This window comes from Ochotona curzoniae, unplaced genomic scaffold (genome assembly GCF_017591425.1).
Source record: "Ochotona curzoniae isolate NIBS_2020 unplaced genomic scaffold, NIBS_Ocur_1.0 patch175, whole genome shotgun sequence".
In the NCBI taxonomy this organism is placed as follows: domain Eukaryota; kingdom Metazoa; phylum Chordata; class Mammalia; order Lagomorpha; family Ochotonidae; genus Ochotona; species Ochotona curzoniae.
Window position 1 is genome coordinate 404460 of NW_024466723.1, and position 22653 is coordinate 427112.

Here is a 22653-nt window from a genome sequence, read left to right on the forward strand (position 1 = left end):
AGGAGACTGTCAGCGTGACAGATTCATCAGAACTTAGAACAGACAAGATCTATCGAGGTAAGACATCAGTTCAGCATCAGTCTCTTAAAGATTGTTCTCATACAAGATTTATTTCCCAGCACCCACCCCCCACACTCCCAATTCACAGTGGAGGACGAAGGAGATTCAGAGCAGGATCCCCCCAGGTACAAGACACCATTCAAAGGTTTTGCTCTCTTTCCTTCCCTCCCTCTTGCCAACTCCCACGGCCTGAAGCTGCACACACTCATGCAAACACACAATTCCACTCCTTCCCCACCTCCCATCCTCCCCACACCAGAACTCACGGAGGAGCCGTCCAGGTGTCCAGAGCCGTCTAAGCAGCCTCCCCCTAACCTCACACAAAGGTGAGTGACTGCACAGCGGACTCCGGGCTCCTCCCCTCGCACTGTCACCAGCTCCACCCGGTCCACTAACCACGGGCAAACACGGCTGCACACTGCACGTGAAAATGAGCTCTGTCCAACATCCCTCACCCAAGTAGGGGGGTGTCAAGGGGGAGTGGTCCCTGAGGATTAGCAAAGGATTCATGTAGAGGCCAAGAGGGAAGTAGGGTTTGGCTTGAGCTGACTGGCACAGGTTTAGTGCCAATCACCCTTTTTGGGTTTGTCTTACATGATTTCACAGGGGAGTAGGGGGACTGCAGAATGAGTGGCCCTCAGAGTGGTCCCTGCTGGTTACAGCTTGCTGATTGGGCCCATCCATCAAGGGGGCCCTGCCACGCTGGGAAGCAGCTGAAAAGCAGGGAAGGAGCTGGTGCAAGAGGAGCTGGTGGCCCCGGGGAGGAGGGCCGGGGAGCCGCTCGTAAAGTGCTACTTTGCCATCCCCCAGGGGGTTACTGCTTCTCCAAAGGAGGAGCAGGGCAGCGCGAGGACCAGACGTAGGTATGGTATTGCTTTGCTCACTGCTCAGGCTGTGATGGTCCAACACAGCCAGGACTTAGCAGCACCAAAGACAACCACACAGCTCCAAAAGATTCCATGAGACCTTGGGATGCTCACGGCCCCTCCCAGCCAGCTGCCGCCCCCACCTGCAGGGCCTGGGCTGGTGTGGAAGAGGCTCATCCCTGCATCATATCCACATCACTTCAACCTCACAGCAGTACTCTGGAGCCCTGGGCTGGGCCGGGCCGTGGGGAGCAGGTCTGCGCATCAGAACCAAAGGACAAGCTCACTTGAAAAAACCAAACTGTTTCAATAAAAGATGATGACCCCGTCTGCCTGGCTGCTGTCCGTCTTTGGGGCTGCGGGGAGCAGAGACAGGAGGAAGGAAGGGATGGACTTGTCTATCACGAGGGTCTCAGAGGACCCGAGCCTAAGAGCAAACAGCAGCACCTCCTTGGAGGGGAAGCAATGTCCCTGACTACTCTGTCCCCAAAGTACCAGCGTGATGGATGGAAGCCTCCCTGGGGGAAGCGGCACACTTTTACTTCAGTGACTGAGCACAAAAATGAGGGTGCAGCCGGGGACGGGGGAGTGAGTGTCCCCCACTAAGGCAGCCTCTGTGTGTCAGCCATGCCCCCCAGCATATGTGTGTCATTCAGGGCATGGGACCTGTACTCTGTCTTTGCCCAGTCACCCTAAGTGGGATGAGGGAAAAAAAACCTAAACCACAGTGATCCCCAAAAGCAGTCCTGTCTCAATGGCTCCTAGAACTTGCAGGGTCCATCTGACTCAGCTCTGACTGGTCCAGAAGTTCAAAGTCATCTCCCTCAGCATCAGTGTCCAGGTCTGAACTGGGAGCCTGGAGGAGACCTCTTGCTGCTCTCCGGGTTGGGGGGCCAGCCGGGCCTGGCTGGGAGGCCCCAGACAAGGCCAGCTGGATCATGCCCTGTGAGACCAGGCTGGCGAGGCTGCTGGTGAGCCTGGAGCCTGCAGGCAAAGCACCAAGCAGCATGGCTTCATCGCGGTGGGCAGTGGGCGCCTGGGGCTCCTCGGCACCTGCTGGTACGCGGGATAAGAGACTGGGCATCCCGATGCTGGTGTCATCCTCGTCATCCAGGACGGCAGGATCTACGTTGATGGAAGGGAAGTCGGGAAGGTCTCTGGCGAAGGATTCCTCCGGATCACTGTGCCCATCGAGGTCTGGGGAACACAACGGTGCCTGAGCCACCACTGCGCTCAGCCCAGGCATTCCACACACACGCCTGGTAACACACACACACACACACACACACACACACACACACACACACACACACACACACACACACACACACACACACACACACACACACACGTGTCTGAGCCATCACAGTGCTCAGCCCCAGTGCAATTCCCTACCCCCATCCCCCACTAACCCCACATGACTATTTTTCCCTCCATGGATTCCAGAATAAAGCAAAACCCACAGGGATGGCTAGCTTTTCCTCTCCACTTAGGGACTAAGGGCTTCAAAAAGGGCTGGTGCCTTGTTGGCCCCTTAGTGGACAGCTCAGGACACGGGAAGGTGGTAGCATCAGTGTCCCCTCTGTCCATGGACACCTCGAAGCAGCAGTCAGAGCCCTCACCTTCGGAGCCTTCTGTGAGCGGTGTTTGGCCCCTTGAGAGGTTGAATGTGCCATTGTCTGTACACGAGACCTCAGCGTCCGAGTGCTCGGAGTCGGTGATGGCCAATTCCCTGGCAACAGCAGAATCATCCAGCTTAGGGGAAGAGAAGAGCGACACGCCTGAGGAGAGGATGTCGCCGGGACCCGGGAGCAGCCCGCAGTGACAGCCTTCACTCACAAGCTGGCCCTGGGCACCACCCAGGGACCCAGCTCTACCAGGAGCAGACAGAAATCTTGGTCTCCATTTTTACCACGCCACTGATTCAGAACATATTTCCCACAGGTGAGCAGCAAGACACACTGCCCAGACCTCAGGGTGGGTTAGCCATTCAAACAATGACCACATCTGGGGCAAGAAGGCTGCCTTCGGCTACACCAGCATCCCATTTGAGTGCTGGTTGAGTCCCAGCTGCCCCACTTCTGATCTGGCCTGTTAATGTGCCTGGGAAAGTGGCAAAGGATGGCCCAGGTACTCAGGCTTCTGCCACCGACATGGAAGACCCGGATGGCATTCCTGGCCCCTCTCTTTGGCCTGGCCCGGTCCCGAGCACTGCAGTCATCTGGGGGAGTGAACTAGCAGACAGCCCCTCCTCTAACTCTTGCCTTTTAAATAAATAAAAGTTAACACAAACACAGCTTCAAGAGTTTTTCCATGGCAGTGAAAGGGGACGTGGATGAAGGAGTGCTGGTTACCCAGGCTGCAGAGACCTAGCAAGCTCCTCCCCTCACCAGTGCTCCTGGGAGCAAGGGTTGTCCAGGGAACTGCCTGTGAACTTCCTTGAACTGCCAGAGTGGAGATGGGGGGGTCAAGACAAGCGGCCTGCAGAGCAGCTCCCACCCGCCAGGTACCTGAGGGCAGAAGGCAGCAAGCTCCTCTTCGCTGTCGCTGGGACTGTCCGTGGCCCGGTCGGGATGCAGAGCTCGGCGGCGCACTGCACGGACAGAGAAGGCGGCTTTGAGGCTTTCCTTCAAGGGACAAACCCCTCATTAAACTTCCAAGGCAGGAAGTCAGAGTAGGACAGCCAGGAGCCCCTCTGAGGGCAGCCCTAAGTTTCCATTGCACACTGAAAGACAGGATGCTGAGCCCGAGAGTCAGTGTAAGCTATAAACACAGGACCAGGCCTGCTCTCCCAGCGTCCCTCCCTGCACCAACGCCCCCACATTTCCATTGCAGTCAGATGACTAGCTGTCAGGCTTGCCAGCAATTCTCAGATGGGCTGGGAGAGAAGAAAGGTGGTAAGATTAGATCAGACTTTTGTAGGGCGAAGGTATGGCCATCCCGTGTTGGAGTGCTGGTTTGGAGTCCTGGTGGCCCCGCTTCCCATCCAGCTTCCTGACAATGCAGACAGCAGGTGATCCTCCAGTTCTTAGGTGCTACGCAGGACCCTGGATGGAGCACCTGGCTCCTGCAACCACCGTCCCAGCCCTGCCTACTGCAGGCATGTGGGGAGTGAACAAGTAGACAGAAGATTTCTGTTTCTTTCTGCCTTCCAAATAAAATGAAAACTAAGATTTTTGTCCTAACATCTGGTTTTTAAGGACTTGTACTATTCAACAGGCTGGCCCAGGGGCAGACGGACCTTGATGACCACATGCAGGGCTCTTTGAAGCCAAGGGTTAATGAAATACCCAACTTGACAAGACTAGATAGACAGAAAAGTTGAGTGCTGGATGCCCCTCAGGTCAGTATCCGAATGTCCTTGGCAGTTTTAATCACCTTTGGAAAGCAGCTTTTGGTAGACAAAAGAGGCCAGACTTAGCAGAGAGGACCTGCTCTGGCATTACTGTGTGCTTCGGCCAGAACCATGGAAAGTACTTCATGAGAGCAGCTAATAGGGGCCAGCACGATGACTCCACTGGCTAATCCTCTGCCGTGCATCACTGGCATCCCATCTGGGCACTGGTTCGTGTCCTGGCTGCTCCACTTCCCATCCAGCTCCCTCCTTGTGGCCTGGGAAAGCAGTACAGGACAGACTAAAGCCTTGGGACCATGTGGGAGACCTGAAAGAGGCTCCTGGCTTCAGATTGACTCAGCTCTGGCTGTTGTGGCCACTTGGGGAGTGAACTAGAGGATAGAAAATCTTTCTCCCTCTTTCTGTAAATCTGCCATTCCAATAAAAATAAATAAATTTTTTGAAAAAGAGCGAGCGAGTGGATTCCCTGGGACAGAGCTGGCTGTTTCCTAAACATTCCATCTTCCTGCTTTCAGGGACCTGCACGTCAGCCCTAGTGGCTTCTTCTCTGCCCCTGATTGCCCAAGTGAAACGAAGCCTCCCCGTGTGCCACTTACACTGTCTTTCTCTCTGCTTCGACATCATGTAGCCACGGACGCTGAAGTCCAGCCGCTGCAGGGCTGGCCTCAGCCGCACATACGCTCGATCCCACAGTCGGTGGTACGCAGCAAGGGGCCACATCATCATGGATACAACTGGGACCAAGACAGGGAAATGGGTATTAAAATGAAGAATGGGCTACAAAAACCAACCCCACTGTCCTGGTGCTGTTGTATCCTTAGGGCTTCAACACTTGGTGTGAAAATAGTTCTCCTTATTTCTTATGGTCATTGAAGGTGGGCGGATTTCCATGGCCTAGGCCACCCACAGGGCCTAGAACAGGGCTGCACCCAGCAAGAGTATGGTCAGAGCGAGACAGTGGTCATGTGCATGTGTCACGAGCTATAAGTATGGCTAAATGGTGGCAAAGCCTCAGAAACTACGCCACAAATCAGGTGGGATCCTGAGATACAGTGGGCACTGGCAGAGCGACTCAGTTCTTCTAGTCCCCAACCAGCACATACCACAGCAAGTGGCTCCGTTTACAAAAATGTCCAGGGTTGGGGTGGTGCCTCGGCATGAAGGACCCTCGCAGAGGAGCCCTCTGAGAGCAGCCAGGGCTCTAATTCCCTACTCGGACAGGGACATGCAGCTTGAGTACAGTTGGTTATATAGTGTTACTGAACTCCTGTCGGTTTCTAAGATCAAGCTGGAAGAAATGGACTTGAGGGGGAAAGTGGACTGAAGAAGCTGCTGGTGGTACCCGTACCCGCTCTTGGGGTCCCAGTGTGAGCCCTGACCACTCCACTTCTCATCCATCTTCCTGTGAGTGCGCCTGGGGGGCAGCAGACAACGGCCCAAGTGCTTGGGCACAGGCCCCTCGTGTATGGGACCTCCACTGGGTAGGCTCCCAGCCGTGGTCTGGCCCAGCCCTGGCTGCTGCAGGTATTTGGGAAGCAAAACAGCAGATGGTGGAAGCTCTCTCTTAACCTCTCTCTTGTGCCTTCCAAGTAGATGACACTAAATGTATTTTTAAACTTAAAAAAAAAAAAAAAAGACTATATGTGGGGAGCTATCGGTGAGAAGAAAAGTATTTTCAAGATATTAAACAGGTCATAAAACGAAAAGGTAATTTCCTAAAGAACCAAAATATAACAAAAGTCTTCCCTCTGGCCCCAGAGCTGGCTGGAACCGTAAACATTTGTGACGGAGGCGTGTGGCATACTCACGCAGCAGATAGGACAGCAGGAGCCCGGGCACATAGCGGCCCAGGACGGCCAGAAAGGTCAGGACCCCGCAGCTCAGCAGGCAGAACTGGGGGGAAGAGAGACACAGCATTAAGTTTCTGCTACGCGGTGGAGGTTGGGGTGGGGGTGAATGTGGCAATGTGACTCAGGATGGACACATCAGTGACAAAGCTGCCACTCTCCTATCCACTGTGGGAGAAAAAGGAGGACCAACCCCTTCTACTCAAACCGCTTTTACATAGCTAACCTCACAGGGCTACACCTTTCATGCCAGGAAACTGGTTCAAACAGGACTGAGCCAAAAATTCTCTCTGAAAGCAAGCGTTAGTGTTGGGTTTTTTTTTTTTTTAAGTCAAAGTGAGAAACAAAACATAATAAACAAAACAAAACCAAAAAACCCAACAGCCTACCACATGTTTTAAATGACACAGAATGCACACAAGCAAGCTTTCTTTCCCCCTCTTGGAGCAAGAACATGGCCTGAGAAAAGGGGTGAGCCCACGCCCCTTGGAGACCCGCCACACCCACGGCCCCAGTGGCTGCAAGAACCCTTCCTACATCCCCCCGGCCTCCAGGAAGGGTCCCAACCTTTTCTTCCTTCAGTGAGGACACCCCGGAAAGCAGCCATGTCGAGTTAGCATGAACTGGACTGACAGGCTGGAGAGGAAAGTGAGAAAGGGAAGAGTCTTACCTTGCCTGGGTTTTGCTTTTTGAAAAGCAAAAGGTTCCTTATGAAAATGGTCCCACTAACCCAGACTTCAGCTACATGGTGGCAGAGCTCGGGCACGCTGAGCAACCGAGGGTGCACAAAGCCCCAGCTACGGGAGAGAGAAGGGGGAGCTGTGAAAGGAAGGTGCTGAGGGTCCCCCCATCTGGCTGCCTGAGGTCTGAACGGGGCTGGGGAGTGCCTAGTCCCAGGTGCTCAGGAGGGGAAGCGTGACTCTTCCTGGCTCTCCAGGTTGAAACTTGAATTTGGGGACAGGGAGGCCAAACTTGTTCTGACAACTCCACCCTGTGAGCAAGCAGCCCAGTCCACGTGTGTAAACCTGCCACCAGCACCAGGGCCCTGGAAGTCTTTCTCCCCCTGTGCTCAGGCCACTGGCGCTCACTGGGACTCCAGTCCCGGGGGGCAAAGAACAGCACAGCCCGATGGCCACCACTGCTGCGGGGGCAGGGAGGGGGAGCAATGGTGGATGCGCCCCTCAGAGGGAAAACAAATACAGCAAATCCAAAACTAACCACAGTAGAAAAAACTCCTCAGACCAAACATAAGGGGTGGATGAACTGAGCAATGAAAGCGGGAACTGTAAGACACAAACGGAATCTTTGGCATTGGCCGATGCCAGGAACCAGTGTGTTTTCTGACCAGCATCTTTAAATAGCCAGAGGTCACAGAAAACACTAGATGACCTGGCAGAAAAACCGGGAGGTAGACGGACTCAGCCTCTCTCAGTTTTCACACTGGGGCACACTGCTGTTAAACCCTGGCATGTCAGGCGATGGGGCACTAGGACGCTGCTCTCGTGGGACTCCTATGGCTCACAGCACACCGGCCCCTCTCAGCGTGCTGCCGCCTCAACCCTAGGATTTGCTGAAATAGTTACTTGGAGCAGATCACATTCTCTGCTTACACTGTGTGTCCAGAACACGGGTTAGCAACACATAACTGGAATATTACAGGAGAGTCAATCAGAGCGACAGAGAAGGGATCAGTGGTCCGTACCTCTCATTGTCTAACGCGTCGGGTCTTGGCACTACAATATTAAAACAAACACCAGCATTAGTTGGTAGGAAAAACTAAACACAAGAATGTTAGGCTGTTGGTCTGACAGCTCATGTTTTAACAGGTTTTGGGGAGAGAAAACAGTAAAAGCCAACACAAAGGAGACACCAGGTTACACTGTCAGTGTCCGGGAGCTGGGGACAGGGGGACAACGCCTTCTCTCTGTTCGTTTCTTCATGTCGGGCGGGGAAGGGGCAAGGGGGTCTCTGTCTAATGACCTCTACTGAAAGCGGAGGTGTCTGAGAAAAACGGTGCATCCCACCCCTTGAGCGTGCCAGGCTGCCATGGCATGCTGTAAGGATGCCAATCCTATAAATCTGCCTGTTCTCTTTACCGCGCCGGGCCCGCTCTGGTCTGGTTTTAATAGCGTGCCAACGCCTCACCAATGACCATTTTCCCCACTCACGCTCCCAGGCAAGCCCCTGCCGCCATCCGCGGACCGTGCGCCTCCTGCCCCTTCCGACCTGTGAAGTCTCAACAGCAGTTTGTATTCTTCTGCTTCCCAGGCCACCATTACTGGTCTGGATGCATCTTCCTCAAACCTCTTCAAGCCATCCAACCTTGTTTTCGCCACACTTCTCTCACCACTTCACACAAGGACAATGCCACAAGTCTCCTCCAACAGGCAGCCCACCTTCCCAGCTCCCTTCCACGTGGTCCCGACTTCATGCTAGCAAACTCATCCTGTCACCTCAGCAGGAGGCTCTGATTTCAGGACATCCCAAAGAACACCCACTCGTTACAGAATAAAGCCTAAGCTTCCAGCTTTTACTGCAAGGCCTCATAAGATCTAACCCCAACAGGCTTTATTTCCCAGCTATTTTTTTTTAAGATTTATTTATGTATTTGAAAGCCACCTGGTTCTCTAATGAACTCTTCATTCCAAACACAGCTCAGAGAGCAGAGAACTCTTTGCACTTGTGCTTATTAGGCTAACGGAGGCAGAAACCCCTCTAGATACACTTTCTCTCTGCCTGTCCAAATCTTTGATTTCACTCATTTCTTGAGCTACAGCCAAAATACAGGACAAATATGTGGGTCACACACGGCAGCACTGCTCTGCATCTGTCATTTAACTGTCCATATGTGTATGTATGTGGATATGTGTAGTCCATGCATGTTCAGTCATTGCAGGAGAAACCTGATCTTAGGGCATTTGCTGTAACTTACAAAGGCTTATGCCTTCAAAAATTCAAAGAAATTAAAATTAGATCAAAACAGTTTAGGGCCTGGCGCGATAGTGTAGCAGTTAAGATCCTTGCCTTACATGGGCCGGGATCCCATGTGGGTGCTGGTTTTAATCCCGGCTGCCCCGCTTCCCATCCAGCTCCTTGCCTGTGGCCTAGGAAAGCAGTCAAGGATAGCCAAAAGCTTTGGGACCCTGCACCCGCGTGGGAGACCCGGAAGAGCTCCTGGCTTCGGATCGGCTCATCTCCAGCCACTGCGGCCACCTGGGGAGTGAACCAGTGGACGAAAGATCTTTCCTCTCTGTCTCTTCTCCTCTCTGTATATCTGCCTTTCTAACATAAATAAATAATATCTTTAAAAAATTTTTTTAAAGAAATTTCTGAGAGGTAAATTGATATTGCTTCAGGAGTAAAGATGTGGTATCCAAAGAGAATTGTTGGAAAAATAAACAAACAAAAATCAAAAAAACAAAACTAAGGGTCACTTCTTCCCAAGGGCAATTAAGCTTCCCGAGCCCGGGAAGGCCGACCAGCTCCACGGAACCACCACCGCAGCAGCACAAGCCCTGCTAGTGTCCTCTGAAGCAAATCCTTCAGACTTCAAATGAGAGCCCCAGCTCCAACGCCGCAGGAACCCCCAAAACTAAAGGCACAAATCTGAGAAAAGACCCCTTCCTGCCTCCGATTATTCCAAATGCCGTGAGACTCACCTTTCATCTCAGGCCAAATTTTGTTCTTCCACTGATCAATACACACAATGATCATCAGGCCGAACGCAAGCAGGAACACCAGACGGAGGGAAGTCAGCGCCAGGAACCTGCGAGAAGGAAAGCCCGAAGGAGACCATTACCCAGTCAAGTTCACTTCAAGAAATGGGCAACCCACCGCAGGCTGCGAGTGGCAGACTTAACTCCAGGGGGTTTCTTTTTTCGCTGTGCTGATACTGACTTGGATAGACATTAAGGAGCATTTCGGGGGGCTGGGGTGTTCGGTCTAGCACAGGACACCGCATCCTACTTCGGAACACGTGCACTTGAGGTCCGGCTCTGTTGCCAACTGCAGTTTCCTGCTGATGTGCGCCCAGAAGGGCGGGATGGAGTTGGATCCCTCCACCCAGGCGACAGACTGTCAGCTCCCGCCTCCGGCCTGCCCAGCACCATCTGTGATCTGGTGCACAGGAGACTGAGTCCTGTTGGTATTTTTCTGCCTTTCAAATAAATATAGATAAAAAGGCATGAGTGTTGGTACACTTTATTTTGTGAGGTCAAAATTATTCTGATGCTGAGAACAAGGCTAAGCGAAAACTTTGGACCAACATCCTTTAGGAATCCAGATGCAAACACTCTCACTAAAATACAGGTGGGAGTTTACTCAGCCTCCTGGTTGACACCAGCATTCTACAACCAAGTATGTGGGTCAATTCCCAGTTCCTAAATCCAGCTTCCAGGCGGTGCTGGTGATTACCCAAATATTTGGGTTCCCACTCCCTGCACTCGAATCTTGGGTGGCCAGCTCCTAGCTTTGCTAGCACTGTCCCAGCCACAGCATCCACCTGGGAACTGAGCCAGCAGTCAGAAGCTCACTCTCTCTGCCCATCTGCTAGCTCCAGCTCTCTCTCTGCCTCTCAAACACAACAAAACTTTTGGGCCAAGCGCGGTAGCCTAGTGGCTAAAGTCCTCGCCTTGAACCCGCCCCGGAATCCCATATGGGCACTGGTTCTAATTCCGGTAGCCCCACTTTTTATCCAGCTCCCTGCTTGTGGCCTGGGAAAGCAGTTGAGGATGGCCCAAAGTCTTGGGACCCTGCACCCGTGTGGGAGACCCAGAAGAGGCTCTTGGCTCCTGATCAGCTCAGCTCCAGCCGATATGGTCACTTGGGGAGTGAACCAGCAGATGGAAGATCTTTCTGTCTCTCCTCCTCTCTGTATATCTGACTTTGCAATAAATAAATAAATCTTAAGAAAAAAAATCACAACCTTTCAGAGATATTAAAATTTTTACGAATAAAATGATATGAAGCCTGGAATTTGCTGGAAGATTGTTGTGAGTGAAAAGTACTGAAGCTGGGTGACATGAAAATGGGATTCTGTATCTCTGTATATGTTTGAATTCTTTCACAATAAAATGTTAAAACAAAACAAATAAAATCCAATTCTTGGGTCAGTGTTGTGGTGCAGCAGCTTAAGACGCCAGCATCCCACACTGGAACACTGGTTCGAATTCCAGCCACTCCACTTCCCTTGCAGCTTCCTGCTAATGCACCTGGGAAGGTAATAGGTGGGGACCCCAGCACTTGGATCTCTGCCACCTACATAGGAGATCCAGGCTCAGCTCCTGGCTCCTGCCTTCAGCCTGGCCGGCTCGAGATGGTGCAGTCATTTACAGAGTGAACCAGAGGGTGGATGCTCTCATTTCTGTCTCTCTCTCTCCACTGCTCTACCTTTCAAATCAAGAAGTAAGTCTGAGACGACAGAGAACACAACCTGCTTCTGATGTCACTGCTCTACCCATGCCTCTCAGTCAGAGCCCTTGGGGCACCTCCAGCCCCGGGTTGGCCGCGAGCTCACGCTGTCAGGCCCAGGGAAGCATTCACACTGTGCAGTCACCTCACCAGGGACTCGTCACTCTAATGATATATTTGAATCTGCATGTTGTATCTCTTTTTTTTTTCCCTTTTTCTGATAACTCATTTATATCTTTCTTTAAAAAAAAAAAGATATATTTATTTATTTTATTACAAAGTCAGATATACAGAGAGGAGGAGAGGCAGAGAGGAAGATCTTCTGTCTGATGGTTCACTCCCCAAGCGGCCACAATGGCCGGTGCTGCACCGATCAGGAGCCAGGAGCCAGGAACTTTCTCCAGGTCTCCCACACGAGTGCAGGATCCCAAGCTTTGGGCCGTCCTCGACTGCTTTCCCAGGCTACAAGCAGGGAGCTGGATGAGAAGTGGGATCACTGGGATTAGAACCAGTAGTACCCATATGGGATTCCGGCGCATTCAAGGAGAGGACTTTAGCTGCTAGGCCACACCTCTGGGCCCTATTTTGTATCTTTCAAGAGCACAGATTTGCAACAGACTAGAGGAAGGACACACCAGTTTTTCAGCACATGTGTCATGTGACCATGAATAGTGTCCTTATGTATAACAGGATGGTAACAAATCTTCCTGGGGTGTTTATGGATGTGGGAAGCAATGTACTGACTCACTTGACAAGTGTCACGTTGCATTTTAGTCGAAAAGCCAAGATGTAAGGGCACCTCTTAAATGCTTATCAGTACATTCCATGCAATTGTACAAAGTAGCAATGCTATTAGCTATATATTACAACTGCAATTGATCAGAGTAAGAATGGTCCAAGATGGGGCCAGCATTGTGGTGCCCCAAGGTAAGCTGATGCCTGCAAAGCTGGCATCTCACATGAATACCGGTTCAAGTCCCAGCCACCCTGTTTGCCGCCCAGCACTCTAACCGATGCACCTGGGAGGGAAAGGCCCAAGTGCTCGGGGCTCTGCCACCCCACGGGTGACCCGGAAGGAAGTTCAGGCGTCTGCCTTCAGCTCGATTCAACCTTGGCCCTCACGGCCATTTGGGAGAAAACTTGCAGATGCAAGCGTTTCTGTTCTTGCTCCCTCTCGCTTCTCTCTCTTGCTCTGCCTTTCAAATAAATAAAGCAATAAAGCTATTTTTACAGAATAACCAAGGTTTGGTTAGAAACTGATGCATCTGTAATGACCTCTTCTCAACAGAATACATGGCCAAATGACTTGACATAAACACAGGACAATACTAAGAGTACAACTCCTGTATCATAAAAACCAAAGCCAAAACTCCACCTGCGCATACACATGAACACAGAGACACAGATGGTGATCGTTAGCCTTTTTGCTGTCGTAACAGTTTTGCTGCATTCACCCATTAAGCTGTATAATTTTAATTCGTTTATTTATTTGAGACAGAGAAACTTCATCCACTGGTTCATCCCCCAAAATGCCCACAATAGCCAGGGATGGGCCAGGCTGAAGTCCGGAGCCAGAAACTCTAGCTGGTTCTCCCGTGTGAGCACTGGAACCCAGCGACTCAGAACAGCACGTGCTGCCTCCCAGGTGTGCAGGGGAGCCGATCCCAAGGGGAGGTGCCAGGACTTGAACAGGTAACTCTGTGAGATCCAAGTGCCCCAAACCAGGATTTAACCTGCTGTGCCACAAGGGCCACCCCTGGACATAGGCGTGCTAACTCTTGGTTAAATGCCCATCTCAGTACAAATTTTTTTAAAGATTTTATTTATTTTCATTGGAAAGTCAGATATACAGAGGAGGAGGAGAAACAGAGAGGAAAATCTTCTGTCTGATGATTCACTCCAAAAGCGGCCACAAAACGGCTGGAGCTGAGCCAGTCTGAAGCTAGGAGCCCAGAGCCTCTTCCACGTCTCCCATATGGGTGCAGGGTCCCAAAACTTTGGGTCGTTCTCAACTGCTTCCCCAGGCCACAAGCAGGGAGCTGGATGGGAAGTGGGGCCGCTGGGATTAGAATCAGCACCCATATGGAATCCGGTGCATGCAGGTAAGGACTTTAGCCACTAGGCTACCACACCAGGCCCATCTTAGTATAATTTTTTTTAAAGATTTATTTTATTTTTATTGAAAAGGCGGATATACAGAGAAGGAGAGACAGAGAGGAAGATTTTCTGTCCGATGATTCACTCCCCAGGTGGCCGCAACGGCTGGAGCTGAGCCAATCCGAAGCCAGGAGCCTCTTCTGGGTCTCCCACGCGGGTGCAGGGTCCCAAAGCCTTGGGCCGTCCTCGACTGCTTTCCCAGGCCACAGGCAGGGAGCTGGATGGAAAGCAGGGCTGCCGGGATTAGAACCGGTGCCCATATGGGATCCCGGGCGTACAAGGTGAGGACCTTAACCACTGCGCCATCGCACCGGGCCCATAGTATAATTTTTTAAATGACAATTTCTAAAACCAAACAAAGAATGAGGGATGAAAGAAGACAAAGCATTTAGAAGTGCAGTCACCAATGACAATCCTAGTCTAATTTTTCCATCCCTCTGTAATTACACGTGAGATCAAAGGATGAAAGCAGCTTAACAGCAACAAACCCTTAGAGCGGCCCCAGGATGTTAATTCCCTCTACAGAGCCAGGGCATCATCCCAACAAACGGGCAAATTCAGCAAGGCCAAGGGCCGCCGAGTGCCTTACCCCCAGCTCGCTGCCCCCCCAGTGCCAGCAGCAGGCTGCGACAGGCCAGCCGTTCCCTCCAGAGCGCCTGACAGGGCTTTCTAGGGAGGGGAGCCAGGCTATGCGCTCGGGTTTCCAGCGTGTGATCACGAACACAAATAGCAACTGGGGTGGGAAGAGGACACAGGGCTCGCCGAGCAAGGCCGGCTTTCTGCAAAGGCAGTGAGATCGCTTTCCCCGAGACCTGGAGGGCTCCTGCGCGCTGCTGCGGCCTCCACACTCCATTCTCATGAACCGTGCCTCAACCCAACGTCCGCTGAGCGCGCCGTGTGAACACGGGCTACTCTGTTCTCGGAAACACACATGAACCCCTCTCCCAAGCTGTGCGTGTGCGCTTCGAACAAATACACAACGGACATGGTAGTAACGAAGAACACAAACTCGGATTTTGGCGGCAGATGGTAAAGAAACGGGGGCAAAAAGAGGTGAGGAAGGACCTTAGGAGAGGATGATAAGCTAGCAAGCTCCAGCTAAGGAAGCAGAAGCAGTCTGACAGAACTGAGACACATGGCCCAGCACAGTAGCCTAGTGGCTAAAGTCCTCACCTTGCACATGACAGGATCCCATATGGACACCGGTTCTAGTCCCAGCTGCTCCACTTCCCATCCAGCTCCCTGCTTGTGGCCCCTGGATCTCTGCATGTTTTCTGGTGGGCGAGATTTCGCTGTTTACCTGCCCATGACCTGAGGTAGTTTCCAGCTGCGTGTGACCTGTGACTTGGCTGGAGGGTCCTTAAGAGACAGACATGCCTTCTAGCCAGTTACAGTGTTACTGCTGGGTGGGAGGACTGTCTGGGACCACCCTTCTGCCTTCCCCTTTCCTAGTCTACATAAGTTGTGTTTGCTTTACAATAAACGGACATGTCCAATCAGGCTGTCCTGGCCATTGCCTCACCCCCTTGGTGATCTCAGGGCTTGTTGGCAGGAAAACACCATTGTCCCCCTCCACACCGAGACTTCAGGGCCCAGAACTGCAATGCCAGCATCCCACACCAGTGCTGGTTCAAGTTCCAGCTGCTTCACTTTTTTTTAAAAAAAAAAGATTTATTTATTTTTATTACAAAGTCAGATATACAGAGAGGAGGAGAGACAGAGGAAGATCTTCCGTCTGATGATTCACTCCCCAAGTGACCTCAGTGGCCGGTGTTGCGCCGATCCAGAGCCAGGAGCTCCTCCAGGTCTCCCACATGGGTGCAGGGTCCCATGGCCTTAGGCTGTCCTCAACTGCCTTCCCAGGCCATAAGCAGGGAGCTGGATGGCAAGTGAAGGTTCCGGGATTAGAACCGGCACCCATATGGGAATCCTGGTGCGTTCAAGGTGAGGACTTTAGCCACTAGGCCACCACGCCAGGCCCAAGCTGCTTCACTTTCAATCCAGCTCCCCACTAATGTGCCTAGGGAACCAGCAGATGACCCAAGTTCTTGGGCCCCTGCAGACACACACACGGGAGACACAGAAGCAGCTGTGGTCTTCTGGCTTTGGACTGGCCCAGCTCCAGCTGTTGTGGCCATTTGGGGAGTGAACCAGAGGATGAGAGGGCTTATTCTAACTCTCCCTTTCAAATAAATAAATCTGTAATAAAGAAATGAATCTATACAAGGACAACTATTCACAAGGTATAATGCAGACATGAGATTGTGAAGGAGGGCGGAAAAATAAAAGAGGGTTCCTTGGAGTTAGTTTAGTCTGCAATTTATATTCACATAGGCCAACAATGTGACAGTCACGTAGAATTCTGTTAAGACAACAGGCAGGGGGCGACGTAACCAGTGGGTTAAGCTGCTGCCTGTGATGCTGGCATCCCAGATTGGAGAACCAGCTCATTCCTAACACAACTTGGGAAACTATCAAAAGTTTGCTCCAGTATTTGCGTCCCTGTCACCCAGATGGAGTTCCTGGCTCCTGGTTTTGGCCTGGCCCAGCCTTGGCTGTTGTGATCATCTGGGAATAAACCAGTAGATGGAAGATGGCTCTCTCTCTCTCTCTCTCTAAAAAAAGATACATTTTCAGCAACTACAATAAGCATGAGAGCTTCCCAGGTGAAAACAAGTGCCAAGAGTCAAAAGAAAGTCTACAAATAAAGATCAAAGTCAAATTAGTACATCTCTATCTCCGAGACAGAATCTGATCAAGCCCTGAGCTCCAACCACCAATTCGCAGGCAATTAGAGCGCATGGGGACACGGCTGGGCCACAGGGACACAGTGAGCAAAGCCAGCCTGCAGCACGCTCCGGGGGACAACGGCACATGAGCCTCATCCAAACAGTCATTTACAACATCAACCACAAGGCTGGACAGGCGAACTCCGACTTTTACATGTCTGGTGATGGGAATGGTCTTTAAGAGGCCCAATTTTTTAAGCTGTATCTACAGATTAAAAGATATGCTATCTAGGAATTGCCTCAAGGCGACAGAGGGGGTGGGAAAGTATCAAAGACACAAAAACTGGCCATAAACTGGAAAAATCGCTTAAAAGTTAGTACATAATATTAGCCTTTTCATAAAAGACCATCATCCATCCGCAAGCACAGCCTACAATGTGAGCACTGATTATTTCTGTCATAAAGAAATCTTATAGAAAAACGCTGTGGAAGTAGACTACATACGTGGTCTTAAAATCTTCCTTTTTTTTTTTTTTAAGATTTACTTATTTTTATTGGAAAGGCAGATATACAGAGAGGAGGAGAGACAGAGAGGAAGACCTGTCCGATGATTCACTCCCCAAGTGAGCGCAACGGCCGGTGCTGTGCCGACCCGAAGCCAGAAGTCAGGAACTTCCTCAGGGTCTCCCATGCGTGTGCAGGGTCCCAAAGTCTTGGGCCGTCCTCGACTGCTTTCTCAGGCCACAAGCAGGGAGCTGGATGGGAAGTGGGGCTGCTGGCATTAGAACTGTCACCCATATGTGATCCTGGCGCATGGAAGGTGAGGACTTTAGCTGCTAGGCTATCGTGCTGGGCCCTAAAACCTTCTTTTTCACTTCATAATACACACACATTTTTTCACATTGCCAAAAAAGCCTGAAAAACTTTTAAAAAACGATTGCATCTCAACTCTTTTTAAAGTTCCTCCTTAAGGTCAGATGTTTCTAATTTCTGATATAATGAAGAAAAGTTGGAGTATATCTCATTAAAGCATAAATCTTTGTTGCTGTGACAAACACTGAAGAATTACTGGGTCAAAAAGCATCAGCTTTTTTAAATGACCCCTTTATTCCTGGAGTCTGGGGTCCCTAAAACTCACTGTATTAGGCTGACTGATTCAACGTTAATACATTATCTGGTGTTCGAACATGTGTGTTACACCCAAAGACACCTTATCTATCAGCAACCGCTCATTTCCTGACCTTGGAAAAGATGGAAACCTTTGAGGTATTTTAGCATAAGCCTTCAGACTGCTTTCCAAACAAGGCTACCTAACCCATATTTCTACCAGCCATAAGCTCACTTTTCTGTATCTGCTCCACAATTAAATATTACTAAATTTTCAAACCGGAGAAGCAGAAATTAGTAACTTGCTTCCATTGGCATCTTTAAATTACCAGTGAGGATGAAACTGCTAGTCACTGCTATTTTTCCCCTTTTACAGACTGAACCTCCACTTGAACAGGGGCTTCTAACCCAATTAAACTACCTTCCTATGTGAGAGGAGCAACACGGTATCCAAAAAGATGAGAAATGCTACAACCGAACACAGTGTCTTCTAGGATAATTATGCCATAATTGCAGACCGCTTGTCCAGGTAAGCTACGTACGGTATGTTATGATCAGGAGTGACCCATGTCTGTTTTCAGCCTAAGATGTCATTTCTTGGTCCCTTTGTTCCCACAGAGTGAGCCTGTCGGACAGGCACTTCAGAACAAAGCTTCCCAGCCCACAGGGACAGTCAGCCCATTATTACACACACTTGCCACTAGTTAATGAACCAGACACTGGTAATTTACAAGGAAAGAATTAAGCCAACCTCTGCCATGGAATGATAGCTGTTGCTTGCAGGAAAGCTGAAATGAAACTGGCTGGCCGCCGAGGACCCAGAGGACCCACTGTACGCTACACAGAAGTGGCAGCCTTACCGTGGGGACGGACTCCCCGAAGCCAAGTGACGGCAGCCTCCTCCTGGCAGCAACCTTAGCCAAGGCATCCTGGCTAGAGGCAACAGAGCTCCCCAAATGCCAGCATCGGGCTCACCTGTTTCACATGTAATTGCTTTTTTTCTCCCACAGAACAAATCTCATTTAAATGGGCCCTCTCTTCCATCTCTTCTTCCTCACCGCCCTCCCCCCCCCCGCCCTTTTTAAAAAGATTTATTTTAGCGGAAAGGCAGCTTTACAGAGAGGAGAGACAAGAGACAAAGACCTCCCATATGCTGGTTCACTCCCCACCCAAACGGCCACAATGGCTGGAGCCGAGCTGAGTTGAGCTGAGCTGAGCTGATCTCAAGCCAGAGACCTCAAGACTCCTCCGGGTCTCCAACATGGGTGGTGTGGTGTCCCAAGACACTGGGCCATCCTCCTCTGCTGCTTTCCCAGGGTATAAGCAGATTGCTGGTCGGAAGTCGAGCAGCCAGTACATGAACTGGTTCCCACATGGATGCCAGAGCTTGAAGGTGGAGGATTAGCCTCCTGAGCCATGGTGCTGGCCGCTCAAATTCCAACTTTTTAAGTCAGACTTTCTGAATACTCTTAATCGCTTCTCAAGTCATTTTTCTGTTTGTTTTTTAGAGGGAAGAGCCACATCTCGCCCCCTCACCCTAACCCACTTCTTTTTTTCAATTGTTGGAAACAGATTGTCTGTTCCCAGCTTAGTAGAGCTAACTCCAAGTAGTGACTGTAGGAGCAGACGCCAACAGGCAGTACAGCAGCGCCCCGGTGTGCTCTCAGTCCACACCCCCAATCCAAAGCTCCCCAAAATCACAGCAAGGAAAGGAGCTCGGGGTCTTGCAGCCTTCCAGCCTTCCAGCCTTCCAGCCTCCGGGTGTTCTTTGCCATATGGGAAGGCGGCTTGGAGCTCACACCCCTTACCCACGTTCCTGGGGGTTCTTGGTCCTCCGCTCAGGTCTGGCAGTAGGACTCCAACCCAGGAGTCAGCGGGACCTGTTCTTTGCTGAGCCTGTCAGGATGCACTCTTGCTGACCATCAAATTCTTCCCCCGTTACTCACAGTCAGGGTTGAGGCTAATGGAACACAGGCCCTGACGTTCCCAGAGACAGTACGGACAGAGCCGCCATCACAGTCACCTAAGCTTCAAGACCTGTGGCAGGTGACACACCCTAACTCCTCTGCAACCTGAAGGCAGACAAGGAGAGCCTTGCAGTCCTGGGGTAAAGGAGCTCCAGGCTGGAGCTTTTTTTGAGCTGTGAGGGGGGCACATTCACAGCTACAGGAAAACCGTGAGAGAAAAACAGAGCAGTAGAAGTTATCCCCTTGAATCGCAGGCTTTTCTGCACTCCTAGCCAGTCTTCCATTGCTTCTAAATGCCTCAGCAAATGATGTGCCATCACACCTAACAGCTCACGACAGAAACATTATTTCAGATCTGATTTTTTCTGGTCTGAGTCAATGACACTCCTCTCTTTTCGAAACGATTTAAATGCCTAAAAGCAGACACAGCCTGATGGCTCAATGGCTTAATCCTCACCTTCCAAGCGCTGGGATCCCATATGGGCACCGGCTGCTCCACTCTGTGGCCTGGGAAAGCAGTCGAGGACGGCCCAAAGCCTTGGGACCCTGCACCCGCGTGGGAGTCTCAGAAGAAGCTGATCAGCTCCAGCCCGTCACAGCCACTTGGGGAGTGAACCAACAAACATATGGAAGATCTTTCTGTCTCTCTGTAGGTGTGCCTTTCCAAACATCTTAAAAATGCATTTCAGTCAGGGGTGAGCATTTGGCCCAGTGGTTTAAGACACTCCTTGGGACACCTGCACCCCACAGGAAGCTCCTGACTGGCCATCCCAGCTCAGCTCAACCTTCAGCTTCCTGCTAACAAGAATACAGGGGGAGAGCAGTGATTGCTCCAGCACTGGGTCCCCTAATGCCCAGGTGGGAGATCTAGGTTAAGTTCCGGTCTCCTGGCTTTGACCTTGGCCTAGTTCCACCTGCTGCAGGTATCTGGGGAGTCGATCAAGGGATGGAAGATCTTTCTCTTTCAAATAAAATTTGAAATCGCATTTAAAAGTCTGGCACTGTGGGCCCAGTGCATTGGCCTAGTGGCCAAATCCTTTTCTTGCATGCGCTAGGATCCTTATGGGCACCAGTTCATGCCCCAGATGCTTCACTTCCCATCCAGCTCCCTGCTTGCGGCCTGGGAGAGCAGTGGAGGACGGCCCAAAGCCTTGGGACCCTGTATCTACATGGGAGATCTGGAAGAAGCTCCTGGCTCCGGGCTTCAGATTGATTCAGCTCCAGCTGTCGAGGCCACTTGGGGAGTGAACCATAGGGCAGAAGATCTTTCTCTCCATCTCTCCTTCTCTCTATAAATCTGCTTTTCAATAAAAATAAATCTTTAAAAGGAAAAAAAAAAGAGCAGCACTGTGGCACAGCGGCCTAAGCTACCATCTGCAGTACCAGGGTCCCTTATAAGCAATGGTTTGAGTTCCAGCTGCTCTGTATCTATTCCAACTCCCTGCTAAGGCATCTGGGAAAGCAGCAAAGGATGGTCCGGGCGTCCTTGCATCCCTGTGGGAGATGCAAAGGGAGTTCCTGGCTCCTGGTTTCAGCCTGGCCCTGCCCTGGCCCTTGAAGCCTTTTGGGGGGGAGAGTGAACCAGCAGATAGAAGATCTCTGTTTCTCTCTCTTTTCTCTCTAATTCTGCCAATCAGAAAGAGGAGCTACGGAGTTCAAGGGCAGGGCAGGTGGGGGGCGGAATGTTAAGGAAGGGTGGAACCAAAACGTGAGGGTTGTAGAAGAAAAAGTTGTCATCCAGTTTGCTGAGGGCTGTGGACGCAAGACACCCAAAGACAGCCGGGACACCTTTAAACCTGGCTTTCCTTCAGGCTGGGACAAAGTTAACTTCGCAGCTTCCCGTCAGCGAATGTGGAACGTGTTCTGTGCCTCACCAAAAACCCTCTTCAAACAAGAGAAGGTAAATGCTTTGATTTGAGGAAGTCCCATTTTCAAAACACACCCTTGTTGTCAGGCTAACACCGACAGTGCTTCCCATGTGCCCCTTGGAACCGGATTCCTAACACTTCCTTATTGCTCACGAACCCACAGGAGCCTGGTAGATCCTATGGACACTTCCGTCCACTTTCAGTGACAAACAACAGGAGCTGCTCCGTTTTTCCAAAACAGCAGCACACACACAGATACTTCAGCAGAAGTGCAGCGCCCCAGGCCAGCTGTGAATACACACACCACCAACCAGCCACCATCAGACACCCCAATCTCCCTGCTGGTTACCCTTGCAAGTTGCAATCCTAAATGGCTCTGAAAACTCACAATAGCTCCCTCAAAAGTGTTCGAGTTCTTCTTCTTCTTTCTTAATCTCCTAATTTTCTTTGCATCTCCGCTCAGGAAGCTCACACCGTGAAGCAGACTTCACAAACTTCCAGGAGTGGGCGAGAAAAACCTCGCACCTGCTAATTCGCGCTAACCACTCCAGCTGGTTTTCTCACCACACCTAGGGACCGTGCTCTTTCAACACCTGCCTCCACTCCCACGACAGCGACTCACATCTCCGGGGACAGTCTGCACACGGGAGCATCCAAGACAAGGAAGAGGAAGTGGAGTCCTCATAGGTCCCAGCTAAGAGGCGCCTTCCAAAGCACGGGGCGAGCAGCTCCCCGGCCGGGCGTGCGGGGACAGAGTACGGGTGCAGGTCAATCAGGGAGGTGGGATGGGGTCGAAGCAGGCGAGGTACAACGAGACCAAGTACAGAGAGCAGCCAGTGCGTCCAGGAAAGACGCGGCAGATCAAAGGGAGCACCCGCAAGGAAACCCGACGAATTCGCGCCACGCTGAGTTCCCGAGGGTCCATCCACGTCTCTCACCAGAAAGCCGCGTTCAGCCCCAGGCACCACAGGGCGCTCCGGGCTGGCCGCTCCCACACCAGGGCTGCCTGCACCCGGCTCAGGAGAGGCTCGTACGGCCCCAGCACCTCCACCAGGGCCCGTTGCACCGCCTCCACCTGCTGGTCTCGCTCGCAGAAGCCTGTCACTGCGCGGCGGCCCCGGAAAGTCGATCCAGATGATGGGCCCGGGGCCGCAGCCACCCCTTCAAGCTCCGCCATCTCCCCGGCGGCAGCCACAGCATCCGGGTCCGCCGCCCCGACAGTCACAATAACACCGACTGCGCAGACGCGCAGCTCGGAGGAGGAGCCGGGATCCCCAGCACTGCGCGC

At 51.6% G+C, this 22653-nt stretch overlaps 1 protein-coding gene across 6 annotated transcripts; it reads right to left on the bottom strand.

Annotated features, from left to right (window-relative positions):
- Positions 1–91: 91 nt before the first annotated feature.
- LOC121166583 (reticulophagy regulator 3) lies at positions 92–22590 on the bottom strand. 6 transcript variants are annotated; one of them, XM_040995794.1, is made up of 9 exons: positions 22304–22590; positions 9788–9894; positions 7831–7861; positions 6799–6925; positions 6090–6174; positions 4878–5015; positions 3437–3519; positions 2549–2681; positions 92–2123 (listed from the first exon to the last, which is right to left on the bottom strand). In XM_040995794.1, the coding sequence occupies exons 1-9, from the start codon at positions 22540–22542 to the stop codon at positions 1678–1680; spliced, it is 1389 nt and encodes a 462-aa protein (XP_040851728.1). In that variant the 5' UTR covers positions 22543–22590; the 3' UTR covers positions 92–1677. The 6 variants fall into 6 exon arrangements, 5 of the variants coding, with proteins under 5 accessions (XP_040851728.1, XP_040851730.1, XP_040851731.1 ...); XM_040995796.1 differs by lacking the exon at positions 22304–22590 and adding an exon at positions 21988–22296; XM_040995797.1 differs by lacking the exon at positions 22304–22590 and adding an exon at positions 21754–21955.
- Between the last annotated feature and the right edge of the window lie 63 nt (positions 22591–22653).